Source organism: Nerophis lumbriciformis, linkage group LG27, assembly GCF_033978685.3.
Source record: "Nerophis lumbriciformis linkage group LG27, RoL_Nlum_v2.1, whole genome shotgun sequence".
Classification (NCBI taxonomy): Eukaryota; Metazoa; Chordata; class Actinopteri; order Syngnathiformes; family Syngnathidae; genus Nerophis; species Nerophis lumbriciformis.
Genome location: NC_084574.2, coordinates 6418045 through 6431263, shown reverse-complemented (window position 1 = coordinate 6431263; position 13219 = coordinate 6418045). Strand labels below are relative to the sequence as shown.

Sequence of the window (13219 nt, the reverse complement as noted above, 5' to 3'; positions counted from 1 at the left end):
GAGCAACATTATGTTGCTATTGCTCTGCACTATTTTGAATTTTACTATGTTTGTGATTGCACATTTGCGTACATTTTGGGACAGAGTTGTTAGAACGCTGGTTTTTAATATATTATTAAAGTTTGACTGACCTATCTGACTGTTTTTTTGACATTCCCTTTAGCGCAGCGTAGGCGCGGCTTATAGTCCGGGGCGGCTTATAGGTGGACAAAGTTTTGAAATATGCCATTCATTGAAGGTGCGGCTACCGGTAATAACCCGGGGCGGCTTATAGTGCGGAAAATACGGTAATTCTACAGGACTAAAATCAGGATATTGGGAAAAAAGGTGAGAAAATATTAATTAGAATAAACCTGTCATTTTACAGGAATAAAATCTACATATCATGAAAAAAGGTTAGGATGTATATTTATTAGAATAAAATAGTAATTTAACAGGAATAAAATCAGTGGAAAAAAAGTCACAATTTTACTTGGGGGAAAAAAAGTAACATTGCAAGAAAAAAGTCAGAATGTGGGAATGTAGAGTCTATGCACTCTGTTTTTGCATGTTATTTTGCGTGAAGCACTACCCTGACAACAACCACGACCCTGACAACACTCCGACTGGAGTGTCCTTTCAAAGAACAATGATAGCCATGAACAAACCCCGTTTCCATATGAGTTGGGAAATTGTGTTGGATGTAAATATAAACGGAATACAATGATTTGCAAATCATTTTCAACCCATATTCAGTTGAATATGCTACAAAGACAACATATTTGATGTTCAAACTGATAAACATTTTTCTTTTTGCAAATAATCATTAACTTTAGAATTTGATGCCAGCAACACGTGACAAAGAAGTTGGGAAAGGTGGCAATAAATACTGATAAAGTTGAGGAATGCTCATCAAACACTTATTTGGAACATCCCACAGGTGAACAGGCAAATTGGGAACAGGTGGGTGCCATGATTGGGTATAAAAGTAGATTCCATGAAATGCTCAGTCATTCACAAACAAGGATGGGGCGAGGGTCACCACTTTGTCAACAAAGGCGTGAGCAAATTGTTGAACAGTTTAAGAAAAACCTTTCTCAACCAGCAAGGAATTTAGGGATTTCCCCATCTACGGTTCGTAATATCATCAAAGGGTTCAGAGAATCTGGAGAAATCACTGCACGTAAGCAGCTAAGCCCGTGACCTTCCATCCCTCAGGCTGTACTGCATCAACAAGCGACATCAGTGTGTAAAGGATATCACCACATGGGCTCAGGAACACTTCAGAAACCCACTGTCAGTAACTACAGTTGGTCGCTACATCTGTAAGTGCAAGTTAAAACTCTCCTATGCAAGGCGAAAACCGTTTATCAACAACACCCAGAAACGCCGTCGGCTTCGCTGGGCCTGAGCTCATCTAAGATGGACTGATACAAAGTGGAAAAGTGTTCTGTGGTCTGACGAGTCCACATTTCAAATTGTTTTTGGAAACTGTGGACGTCGTGTCCTCTGGACCAAAGAGGAAAAGAACCATCCGGATTGTTATAGGCGCAAAGTGTAAAAGCCAGCATCTGTGATGGTATGGGGGTGTATTAGTGCCCAAGACATGGGTAACTTACACATCTGTGAAGGCGCCATTAATGCTGAAAGGTACATACAGGTTTTGGAGCAACAAATGTTGCCATCCAAGCAACGTTACCATGGACGCCCCTGCTTATTTCAGCAAGACAATGCCAAGCCACGTGTTACATCAACGTGGCTTCATAGTAAAAGAGTGCGGGTACTAGACTGGCCTGCCTGTAGTCCAGACCTGTCTCCCTTTGAAAATGTGTGGCGCATTATGAAGCCTAAAATAGCACAACGGAGACCCCCGGACTGTTGAACAACTTAAACTGTACATCAAGCAAGAATGGGAAATAATTCCACCTGAGAAGCTTCAAAAATGTGTCTCCTCAGTTCCCAAACGTTTACTGAGTGTTGTTAAAAGGAAAGGCCATGTAACACAGTGGTGAACATGCCCTTTCCCAACTATTTTGGCACGTGTTGCAGCCATGAAATTCTAAGTTAATTATTATTTGCAAAAAAAAAATAAAGTTTATGAGTTTGAACATCAAATATGTTGTCTTTGTAGCATATTCAATTGAATATGGGTTGAAAAGGATTTGCAAATCATTGTATTCCGTTTATATTTACATCTAACACAATTTCCCAACTCATATGGAAACAGGGTTTGTTTAAAGAGGGTCTCGGCATATGTGTGTGTGTGTGTATATGTACCCTCTGACAGGAGGTGTTGTCAGCAGTATGCACCTCTTCCTGGTTCCTCAGCACTCTCTGCGTGTCCAGGTTGAGTCCCTCCAGTTGCTTGATCAGATGGCTTTGTGCCGCCGCATGCTCCGTGCTCCGTTTGTACAACGTCTGCACTTCTGCCAAGTCGCAGCTGCACACGAGACAATCGAGTCGCACGCAAATTAATTTACAGTACAACACAGTGGCGATAACAGGGCTCAATTCCCCGAGTTCCCGGGGACTTACAATCGTAAAGTGCTCCTCTAAAGCGTGGAGCCATCTTTAATCACCGAGCTTAAACCCACAGAGCCCTTTGCAAGCCCGAATGTGACTGACACATCAGAGCGGCGTGGTCATTAAAACAGAAAAGTAGTTTAAAAAAAAAAAGGTTGAGATTACCTCTAAGGCGCCTACCGTTCCCAGACTTTTTTTTTTACCATATCGACTAAAGCTTAGCTAAAGCCTGCACAGTTTCCCTTTTCTCCTTCCTTTAAAGCGCATCCACTATGCAGGGCTTACAAAGTGGCTTTAGTTGAGTCATGGTTGGAAATATTAGTGTCATCCTCAAGCCTCAGCATTGAGAGCGATGTACTTGCCCAGATCCACACACACTCAACCTCATTTAAACAACACCTTTACCCCAAAATGTTAACTATTTACTTGTAGTTTATGACAACAAAGTGGATGCTCACCCAAGTTTATGGCGCTGATCCTCTTTTGTTGCCACCTCCTGTTCTTTGATAGTTATGCAGGCTGCCAAAGAGCTACTCTTGTTCTGCAACCTGGATACCTCCAGCAGGGCTCGTCCCAACTCTTCCTCCAAATCCTGACACGCAGTTATTCCAGAAAGTACAGTATTTCAACATATGTTAACATAACACTATACTCCACCAAAGGTGAAAGCATCTGAAGACGTAAAGAGTGTTTACAGAATTGAAACTGCAAGATGACATTTTCAAAAAATTAAGTTGTAAAATTAGAAAGCAAGATGTACCCAAAAAAAATAAAATAATAATAATACCGGTATTTATGATAATAACATAATTACATGAAAACAATATAAGCAGTAGATCAGAATTTGTAATTATAGGACTTTTTTTTCATTTATTTATTTATTTCAGGCAATGACATAAAAAAAAGTACAAATTTGACAACACATAATAATATAAATTAATATACCTTATTTTCCGCACTATTAGCCGCACCTAAAAACCACAAATTTACTCAAAAGCTGACAGTGCGGCTTATAACCCGGTGCGCTTTATATATGGATTAATATTAAGATTCATTTTCATAAAGTTTCGGTCTCGCAACTACGGTAAACAGCCGCCATCTTTTTTCCCCGTAGAAGAGGAAGTGCTTCTTCTTCTACGCAAGCAACCGCCAAGGTAAGCACCCGCCCCCATAGAACAGGAAGCGCTTCTTCTTCTACTGTAAGCAACCACCCGCCCGCGTAGAAGAAGAAGAAGCGCGCGGATATTACGTTTCATTTCCTTTGTGTGTTTTTGATTGATTGAATTATTTATTTCAAACCTGCACAGTACAACACACACTTTTTTTTTAAAAACATTTTGGCAGGGACATTTATGCAAGGCTTGAAAAGGGGTTGGATGAAGCAAATGCTTATAATATCCCAACCCCTCTCACTCATTCCACATTTAACATAAACAATATAATACAAGAACAATACTATACAAACAAAAACAAGAAAAGCTCCTGTACACTAACAATACAATAGTACCACTGTTACTATAAAACAAGACAAGACGAGACAAAACACACACACACACACACACACACACACACACACACACACACATACACACACACACAGGCCCAAACACTCTCTGACCATACACCTCTCTCCCATCGCTCTGTGCTTAGGGCATCACTCTCTTTCCTCCTCGTACTTCTTCAGTACTTCTTTTTTAAACAGTCTTTTAAATGTAATCATGTTAGAACAGGTTTTTAACTCGTCCCCTAAGTTGTTCCACAGACTGACTCCACGCACTGAAATGCACATTGATTTTAAAGTTGTTCTAAATTTAGGCAAATATAATTTGTTGTTTCCTCTTAGACTGTAACTATGATGAGCATCTCTATCCTGAAATAGGTTTTGTATATTGGATGGTAGAGAGTTTTGGGATGCCCTAAACATAATTTGAGCAGTTTTAAAATTGATCACATCGTGCAGTTTAAGTTGCTTTAACTCCATGAATAGTGGATTTGAATGATGTAAGTAGTGAACATTGAACACAATCCTAATGGCCTTTTTCTGCAGAGTGACTAAAGGCTGTAAATGGGATTTATAACAATTTCCCCAGACTTCAACACAATAGTTTAGATATGACATAATAAATGAATGATACAATAAAAGCAGAGCATTGGTGTTCAATAAATGACATGATCTCCTCATCATTCCAACACATTTAGCAACTTTTGTCCTCAGGTAATTTATATGAGGCTTCCATGATATATTTTCATCTATTACCACTCCTAAGAATGAATTTTGTTGAACATATTCTATTGGTGTATCATCGATAACAATCCTGATGGGTATTTCACTTTTGCGATTGCTAAAGAGCATGATTTTGGTCTTCTTTAAATTGAGAGACAATTTGTTGGTATTAAACCAAGTTTTTAACTTGATCATCTCCTCAGTTACAGAGGCCAGAAGTTGCTTAACGTCGTCACCTGCACATGTAATGGTTGTGTCGTCAGCAAAGAGGATGAACTTCAGCAGTGTTGATACTTTACATATTTCATTGATATACATTATAAATAGTGTGGGTCCCAGTATCGACCCCTGGGGGACTCCACAGGTTATGTTCATGAGTGTAGATTGATGTTGGTCGATCTGAACAATCTGCTGTCTCTGTTTACATCTGTAAAGACCACAAAATGGCTCCTACTAAGCGACACGTTTCCGGTTCATGAAAAGACGCAATCTCTCCATCCGCACACGGACTACTATTTCACAGCAACTGCCTAAAGACTTTCAAGAAAAGCTGGCTACTTTCCGTGCATATTGTAAAAACAAGATAGCTGAAAAAAAGATCCGGCCAGAGAACATTATCAACATGGACGAGGTTCCACTGACTTTTGATATTCCTGTGAACCGCACTGTGGATACAACGGGAGCACGTACGGTGAATATTCGCACCACAGGGAATGAGAAGTCATCCTTCACTGTGGTTCTAGCTTGCCATGCTAATGGCCAGAAACTTCCACCCATGGTGATATTCAAAAGGAAGACCTTGCCAAAAGAGACCTTTCCAGCCGGCGTCATCGTAAAAGCTAACTCGAAGGGATGGATGGATGAAGAAAAGATGAGCGAGTGGTTAAGGTAAGTTTACGCGAAGAGGCCGGGTGGCTTTTTTCACGCAGCTCCGTCCATGTTGATATACGACTCCATGCGCGCCCACATCACGCTGGTTTTTAATATATTATTAAAGTTTGACTGACCTATCTGACTGTTTTTTTGACATTCCTTTAGCGCAGTTAGATGCGGCTTATAACACGGGGCGGCTTATAGGTGGACAAAGTTTTGAAATATGCCGTTCATTGAAGGCGCGGCTTATAACCCAGGGCGGCTTATGGTGCGGAAAATACGGTACCCAAAAAATATATATATATAATAATAATACCGGTATTGATGATAATAACATAATTACATGAAAACAATATAAGCAGTAGATCAGAATTTGTAATTATAGGACTTTTTTTTTTTTCATTTATTTATTTATTTCAGGCAATTACCGGGTACATAAAAAAAAGTATAAATTTGACAACACATAATAATATAAATTAATATAGTGCAAAAGGTAATGTATAGTATGTAATGCATGATTGTCCAGTTTTGCCTGAAAGGGAGTGGGAAGAAGATAACTTATTTAATCCCACCCCCAGTTCTCCATTCAGTGATTATTCACATGAGTTTCACTCATACTTTGTTCAAGGATTATAATACAGATGTTGTATAATAGTGGCATAAAAATAAAAAAGTTCTCATTAAAATGTATAATTTCACACAAATACAATTGTAATCCATACAAATATAAAAACTCTACCAGAAAAAAAATATAGAACAAACCTAATATTAGGTTAAATTTTACAGCAAAAGTGTTTTAATTTTACCTAAATGTAGTTGTAACATTTTGGAGAAAAAATATAGGAGTAAAATCGGATTTTCAAGGAAAAACATTGTTGTATAAAAATGTAATTACGAGAATACATTTGTAATTTGGCGTAAATTATATTATGAGAAGATTGTTGTAATACCACAAAAAACTAAACAAATGAAGTTATACTGTCACATGAAATGAAGCCATAAATTACTGGGGGGGGAAAAGGAACATCATTATGGTAATTAAGTTAAGGAAAAAGTCTTAATAGATCATGGGATATAACAAGAAATAAGTTGCAATGACAAATACTACTTTATTTTAAAAAGGTGATATTTTACAAGAAGGTGAATAAAAATTGTAATTTATGAGGTGAAAAAGTAAAATTGTATTACATTTTTTTCTCGTTATCGGTGTGTGTATTGTCATGGAAATAATTGGATTGTCCTTTAAAAAATATTTAAAAAATACAGGTTGAATTTTGCCTATCGTTCAATATCATTATGAGAGACAAGAACACAGATGTTTTTTTTTTAGGATTATAAACATTATAAAAATAGACCTGCAAAATGTGGCTAATGGGAGTCACCATTGTAGCCTTCAAAGCCGTCTAAAACAACTTCAAAACCTTCCATCAACTTGTTATGCACACGCTAAAAGTATGTATGTATGTGTATGTATGTATATATATATATATATGTGTGTGTGTGTGTGTGTGTGTGTGTGTATATATATATATATATATATATATATATATATATATATATATATATATGTATGTGTGGGGAAAAATCACAAGATTACTTCATCTCTACAGGCCTGTTTCATGAGGGGTTCCCTCAATCATCAGGAGAATTCCTGATGATTGAGGGAACCCCTCATGAAACAGGCCTGTAGAGATGAAGTAATCTTGTGATTTTTTCCCACACATACATATATTGCGCTCTACCACGGTATCGAGCACTATTTTTGGGATAATCTTATTAAGACATATATATATATATATATATATATATATATATATATATATATATATTTATTTATATATATATGATGTAGCAATAGACACCTTCATAACAATATGTAATATGTACATTATTACCTTATTTCGGTCATTTTAAGCATTGCCGGAACATCTTTCCTCAGCGCTTTTATACCTGCTTCCATAGCAGCGCACTTCTGACTTCAGGCAACAAATATGTGTTCCTAAAAACACATGTGTTTTCTAATCATGACAGACTTGGTAACAGACAACGAAGACCACTACTTTTAGACACATTACGATTCACAACTTTATCTTTTTGAAGCTGAATATACGGAGGATGAACAATCCCTCATAAGGATTGTGAACGATGAAAATTCTAAAAAAGTGCAGTTCCCCTTTAAGGCTGCACTGCATGATAAATATCAGACAGATAATTATTGAGATTGCATGAGGAGGGCAAAAAAAACAACCTTATCAGCCACTTGAAACACCAGCATTGCTACGACACTGTTTTGGAAGCCTATGAAGACACCCATGTTGCTAAAGAAGCTGCCCCAAAGCCAGCCTCAAAGAAAGGCGTGCACAAACTACAGTAAAATTTAAGTATAAAAAAATGGAGACTGTATAATAGGTTATTGGTATCGGCTGTGAGCAGCAGGAACTTATCGGCTTGTAAAAAAAACATGCATCCCTAGTTGATACATCAAAAATGGATATCCAGGGGGCCTAACACACTCATTAAAAAGCGTTAGCTATTTCCGGAGGTAACGTCAAACAATATGCTGAAACTTACGTCAGTGTTGTTCACAACTTTACACAATAGCAGTTTCTTTGTGTTGGAAGACATGACAGACAGCTGTCTTCTCACTGTGTTTTGCTGCAGTGATGTGTTTTATTTATGTTTGCGAGGAAAAGAAGTGAGAGGGTCACATATGTCAAGGTGTGCGGAAGAAAAGGGAGGCGCCACGGAGGACAAGGACCATCATCTGCTGTGTGTTTGTGTTATTCAAACCTTGACTCTGGCCTGGGCAGCCTCCCTCTGGTCACGGTGGTCACTGGCCTGCCTCTCTCTCTCTTCCAGGTCAGCTTGCAGGGCGACACAGCGGGACGTTAATCCCTCTTTCTCCTCCTCGAGAGCCCGGACCACTTGCTGCGCCGCCTCCTCTCTCCTCCTACACTGCGTCTTCCATTCCTGGATAAGGAGAGGTGTGCGTGTCGGGAGAAGACAGAGAGAGGGGGTCATGTGGGCCAAAAAAAACAACAATGAGGGAAAAGTTCAGGTGCTTTTGTCTTTTCTTGTCTTTATATGATTATGACAAGTTTATTTCGATACCTTTATGGCGCGTGATGTCAGACTCGGCCAACAAACAAGCACTCAGAGCGGACTCAGTCTAGGTAACGTTGTAATTTTACCTGCCAACAAATGAATGCCTGATAAATAAAAAAAAACTACAGTTGCTCAATGCTGATTTACTTTGGATTTGCCTTTGACATGCTACTGATTAGCATTAGTGAGTTTACATGATGATTTCAACATCTCCAACGGGTGTGTAATAAGTACAATACTTACAGTATGAACACTTTTAAGGGTGCAACAAAAGACTAGATTCTCCTTATTGGCAAAGACTACTTCCAGACAAGGCAGCACACTGTTACCTATACAGTACTGCCATCTAATGTCTTGGAATTGCAACTGCCTGCAAAGTCTACTGCAGTGTTTTTCAACCACTGTGTGCCGTGAGATACAGTCTGGTGTGCTGTGGGAGATGATCTAATTTCACCTATTTGGGTTAAAAATATTTTTTGCAAACCAGTAATTATAATCCGCAAATAATATGCCGTTGTTGAGTGTCTGTACTGTCTGGAGATCGGCAGACTTACCACGTTATACTCTTCCATATCAGTAGGTGGCAGCAGGTAGCTAATTGCTTTGTAGATGTCGGAAACAGCGGGAGGCATAGTGCAGGTAAAAAGGTATCTAATGCTTAAACCAAAAATAAACAAAAGGTGAGTGTCCCTAAGAAAAGGCATTGAAGCTTAGGGGAGGCTATGCAGAACAAAACTAAAACTGAACTGGCTGCAAAGTAAACAAAAACAGAATGCTGGACGACAGCAAAGACTTACTGTGGAGCAAAGACGGCGTCCGCAAAGTACATCCGAACATGACATGACACTCAACAATGTCCCCACAAAGAAGGATAAAAACAACTGCAATATTCTTGAGTGCTAAAACAAAGCAGGTGTGGGGAATAGCGGTCAAGGAAGACATGAAACTGCTACAGGAAAATACCAAAAAAAGAGAAAAAGCCCGCAAAATAGGAGCGCAAGACAAGAACTAAAACACTACACAGGAAAACAGCAAAAAACTCAAAATAAGTCACGGATCCATGTGACAGGTGGTGACAGTACACCTACTTTGAGACAAGAGCTATAGTGATGCATGCTTGGTTATGGTTTAAAGCAGATCCTGGCAAAATACGGACCGCGGGCCACATGCGGCCCGTTATGACTTTCAATCCGGCCCGCCGGACGTTCTACATAACTTTTTTAGACCTTTAACATTAAAACTGTCGCCGCCATTATGATGTGCAGTGCTGTTTTTAAATTACCATAAGTATTGAACTAAAGAATGTATTTCAATGGTCGGAATCTGCGCTTTTGAGTGTTATAGGAGTTATTACAGTAATCTGGGCGATATACTTTTTCGTCCATATCGCCCAGCCCTACTCACTATAAAAGTGTTACATAAATAAATTTGATTTTATTATTGAACAAATGGACATTTACTCACACGTAAACACACACAGAAATACCCACAATTGGTAAAATTTTGTACCAATATAGACTCCAAGTTACCAAGAATTGGTACTGTAACGACTCAAATGGGAAAGGTACGTATCCCTAAGTAATTGATATGTTCTGAAACCCGTAGAAACCCTGTAGTATTGTGTAAATACATGCTGGATCGACGGTTACGAGACTTCTGTGTGAAAAAGGAGATGTCCCCCCCTCTAGTTCAAATAAAAATATAACACCCACACTGCAAAAACTGAAATCTAAGTAAGATGAAATATCTCAAATAAGGGTGATATTTGCTTATTTTCTGTCTGATAAGATAATTCTTCTCACTAAGCAGATTTTATGTTAGAGTGTTTTACTTGTTTTAAGTGTTTTGGTCCTAAATGATCTCAGTAAGATATTACAGCTTGTTGCTGAGATTTGATGACCTATATTGAGTAAAACATGCTTGAAACTAGAATATCAACTGTTGCAAAGCTGTGTCATCAACACTCACAAGTATAAAACAATTTTCTTAAAGTGATAATTTGTTATTTCAAGCATGCAAAAAAAAAAACACGACTTTGACACAATTCTGTCCCATAATTAAAACAGATGACAGCCAAATGGACTTTTCTGTTTTATTTTCAATGAAAAAATAGAAAATACGTACTCATATAGTAGTAAAGTTGGCACAGTACAGTAAACTGACAGTTAATATTTAAACATTTAACGTGTGACATTTCTAACAATTTTGAACAGAAATAGTTCATGCACATTCAGGTAAATTCTTCAAAATTACAATTAAAAATTTTTTGGCCAGGCTGTATACGGTATATGCGAACTAATTGACTGAAAGAGCACGCACTTGGCGCGATGATATCATGTTGTCGATGGAAAAATGCATTTTTAGACCATATGATTTGCCTGAGCGGCTAGGAGACCCCGAGAGTAACAAGCGCTTGCCTTGTTGCCTTTCCATTAAGAACAATAAATTAGTTTTTAGTATAAGTTTGCTGGTTTCAAGAAATATAATGCCGAGCGCATATCATTAGGTCAAGATTATGGCATCCATCCATCTTCTTCCGCTTATCCGAGGTCGGGTCGCGGGGGCAGCAGCCTAAGCAGGGAAGCCCAGACTTCCCTCTCCCCAGCCACTTCGTCCAGCTCCTCCCGGGGGATCCCGAGGCGTTCCCAGGCCAGCCGGGAGAGATAGTCTTCCCAACGTGTCCTGGGTCTTCCCCGTGGCCTCCTACTGATCGGACGTGCCCGAAACACCTCCCTAGGGAGGCGTTCGGGTGGCATCCTGACCAGATGCCCGAACCACCTCATCTGGCTCCTCTCCATGTGGAGAAGCAGCGGCTTTACTTTGAGCTCCCCTCGGATGACAGAGCTTCTCACCCTATCTCTAAGGGAGAGCCCCGCCACCCAACGGAGGAAACTCATTTGGGCGGCTTGTACCCGTGATCTTGTCCTTTCAGTCATAACCCAAAGCTCATGACCATAGGTGAGGATGGGAATGGGTTGTACTTGTACTTGTATAGCGCTTTTCTACCTCCAAGGTACTCAAAGCGCTTTGACACTACTTCCACATTTACCCATTCACACACACATTCACACACTGATGGAGGGAACATAGATCGACCGGTAAATCGAGAGCTTTGCCTTCCGGCTCAGCTCCTTCTTCACCACAACGGATCGATACAGCGTCCGCATTACTGAAGACGCCGCACCGATCCGCCTGTCGATCTCACAATCCACTCTTCCCTCACTCGTGAACAAGACTCCGAGGTACTTGAACTCCTCCACTTGGGGCAAGATCTCCTCCCCAACCCGGAGATGGCACTCCACCCTTTTCCGGGCGAGAACCATGGTAATGGAGATAGATAATGGCACTAGCATTTAATTAATTTAAGAATATTTTTCAACATATTGACCAAAAAGGTCTCTTTTTTTTTTTCTACCAAGAAAAGTGCACTTGTTATTAGTGAGAATATACTTATTTTAAGGTATTTTTGGGTTCATTGAGGTTAGCTAATTAGGGCCCGCATGGCCCATTGCATAAGGACTCCCACAGGGAGTCCTTATGCAATGGGACATAAGGACCTATTGAATTTGTAAGGTTTTATTCTTTCTTTATTATTCTTCCGCCGCCTCTTTGAGCACTAATTTGACCCACTTAACATGCTTCAAAACGCACCATATTTGACCCACACATCAGGACCTGCGAAAATTGTCTTTTAATAAAAAAAACGAACCCCAAAACTCAAAATTGCGCTCTAGCGCCCCCTAGAAAAATAAAAACTAGACTGCCTGTAACTCCCACTAAGAAGGTCGGAGAGACATGACACAAAAACCTCTATGTAGGTTTGACTTAGACCTAGTTTTCATAATTGTATATTCTCGGGCAAAAATCAACTGGAAGTTGGCAATTCTCCCTTCAAGACAAAAAAGTACTAAAAACAGTCACTTTTGCCTTTTTGAGCTGTAATTTGACCCCCTTAACACGCTTCAAAACTCACCAAACTGAACGCACACATCAGGACTGGCAAAAATTGTAATCTAATAAAAAAACCTAAACCCAAATTTAAAAATTGCGCTCTAGAGCAATTTTTGAATAAAACGGAAAAAAAACTGCTCCTCCAAAGAAAAAAATGACAAAACTGCCTGTAACTCCCACTGGGAAGGTCGGAGAGACATGAAACAAAATCCTCTCCGTAGGTCTCACTTAGACCTACATTTCATAAAGTGACAACCCCCAGCAAAAATCTACAAGAAGCTTGCTATTCCCCCTTCAACACAACATTTTTGTAAAAACCGGTCACCTTTCTTCAAACATTATCTCCTCTGAGCGTGTTTGTTGTTTCGGCTTCAAACTAACACAGGAGAGAGATTGAACCCTTTTGATTAAAAGTTATCGAAAGAGTTTTAATACCGTCTCCGGTTTTGATTTTATGACCCTTCAAAGAGCCGCTGCGCTGATGCTGCTGTTTTTTCAAGAAGGCTGCTTAAAAGCAGGAAGCACCAGCGTGCCCACACAATGCAGACAAGGTAGGTACACTAC

The 13219-nt window shown here is 39.4% G+C and overlaps 1 protein-coding gene across 3 annotated transcripts in view; it reads right to left on the bottom strand.

Moving 5' to 3' along the window:
- cntln (centlein, centrosomal protein) overlaps positions 1 to 13219 on the bottom strand; it is a 432451-nt gene that overhangs the window by 393252 nt on the left and 25980 nt on the right. For 2 of the 3 annotated variants that reach the window (XM_061922942.1, XM_061922945.1), the window contains 3 exons: positions 8390 to 8569; positions 2961 to 3094; positions 2257 to 2419 (listed from right to left, as the gene is read on the bottom strand). In XM_061922942.1, the coding sequence (XP_061778926.1) occupies positions 2257 to 2419; positions 2961 to 3094; positions 8390 to 8569 (477 nt within the window). The remainder of the gene's footprint in view (positions 1 to 2256; positions 2420 to 2960; positions 3095 to 8389; positions 8570 to 13219) is intronic. The other variant, XM_061922943.1, reaches the window with a different exon arrangement.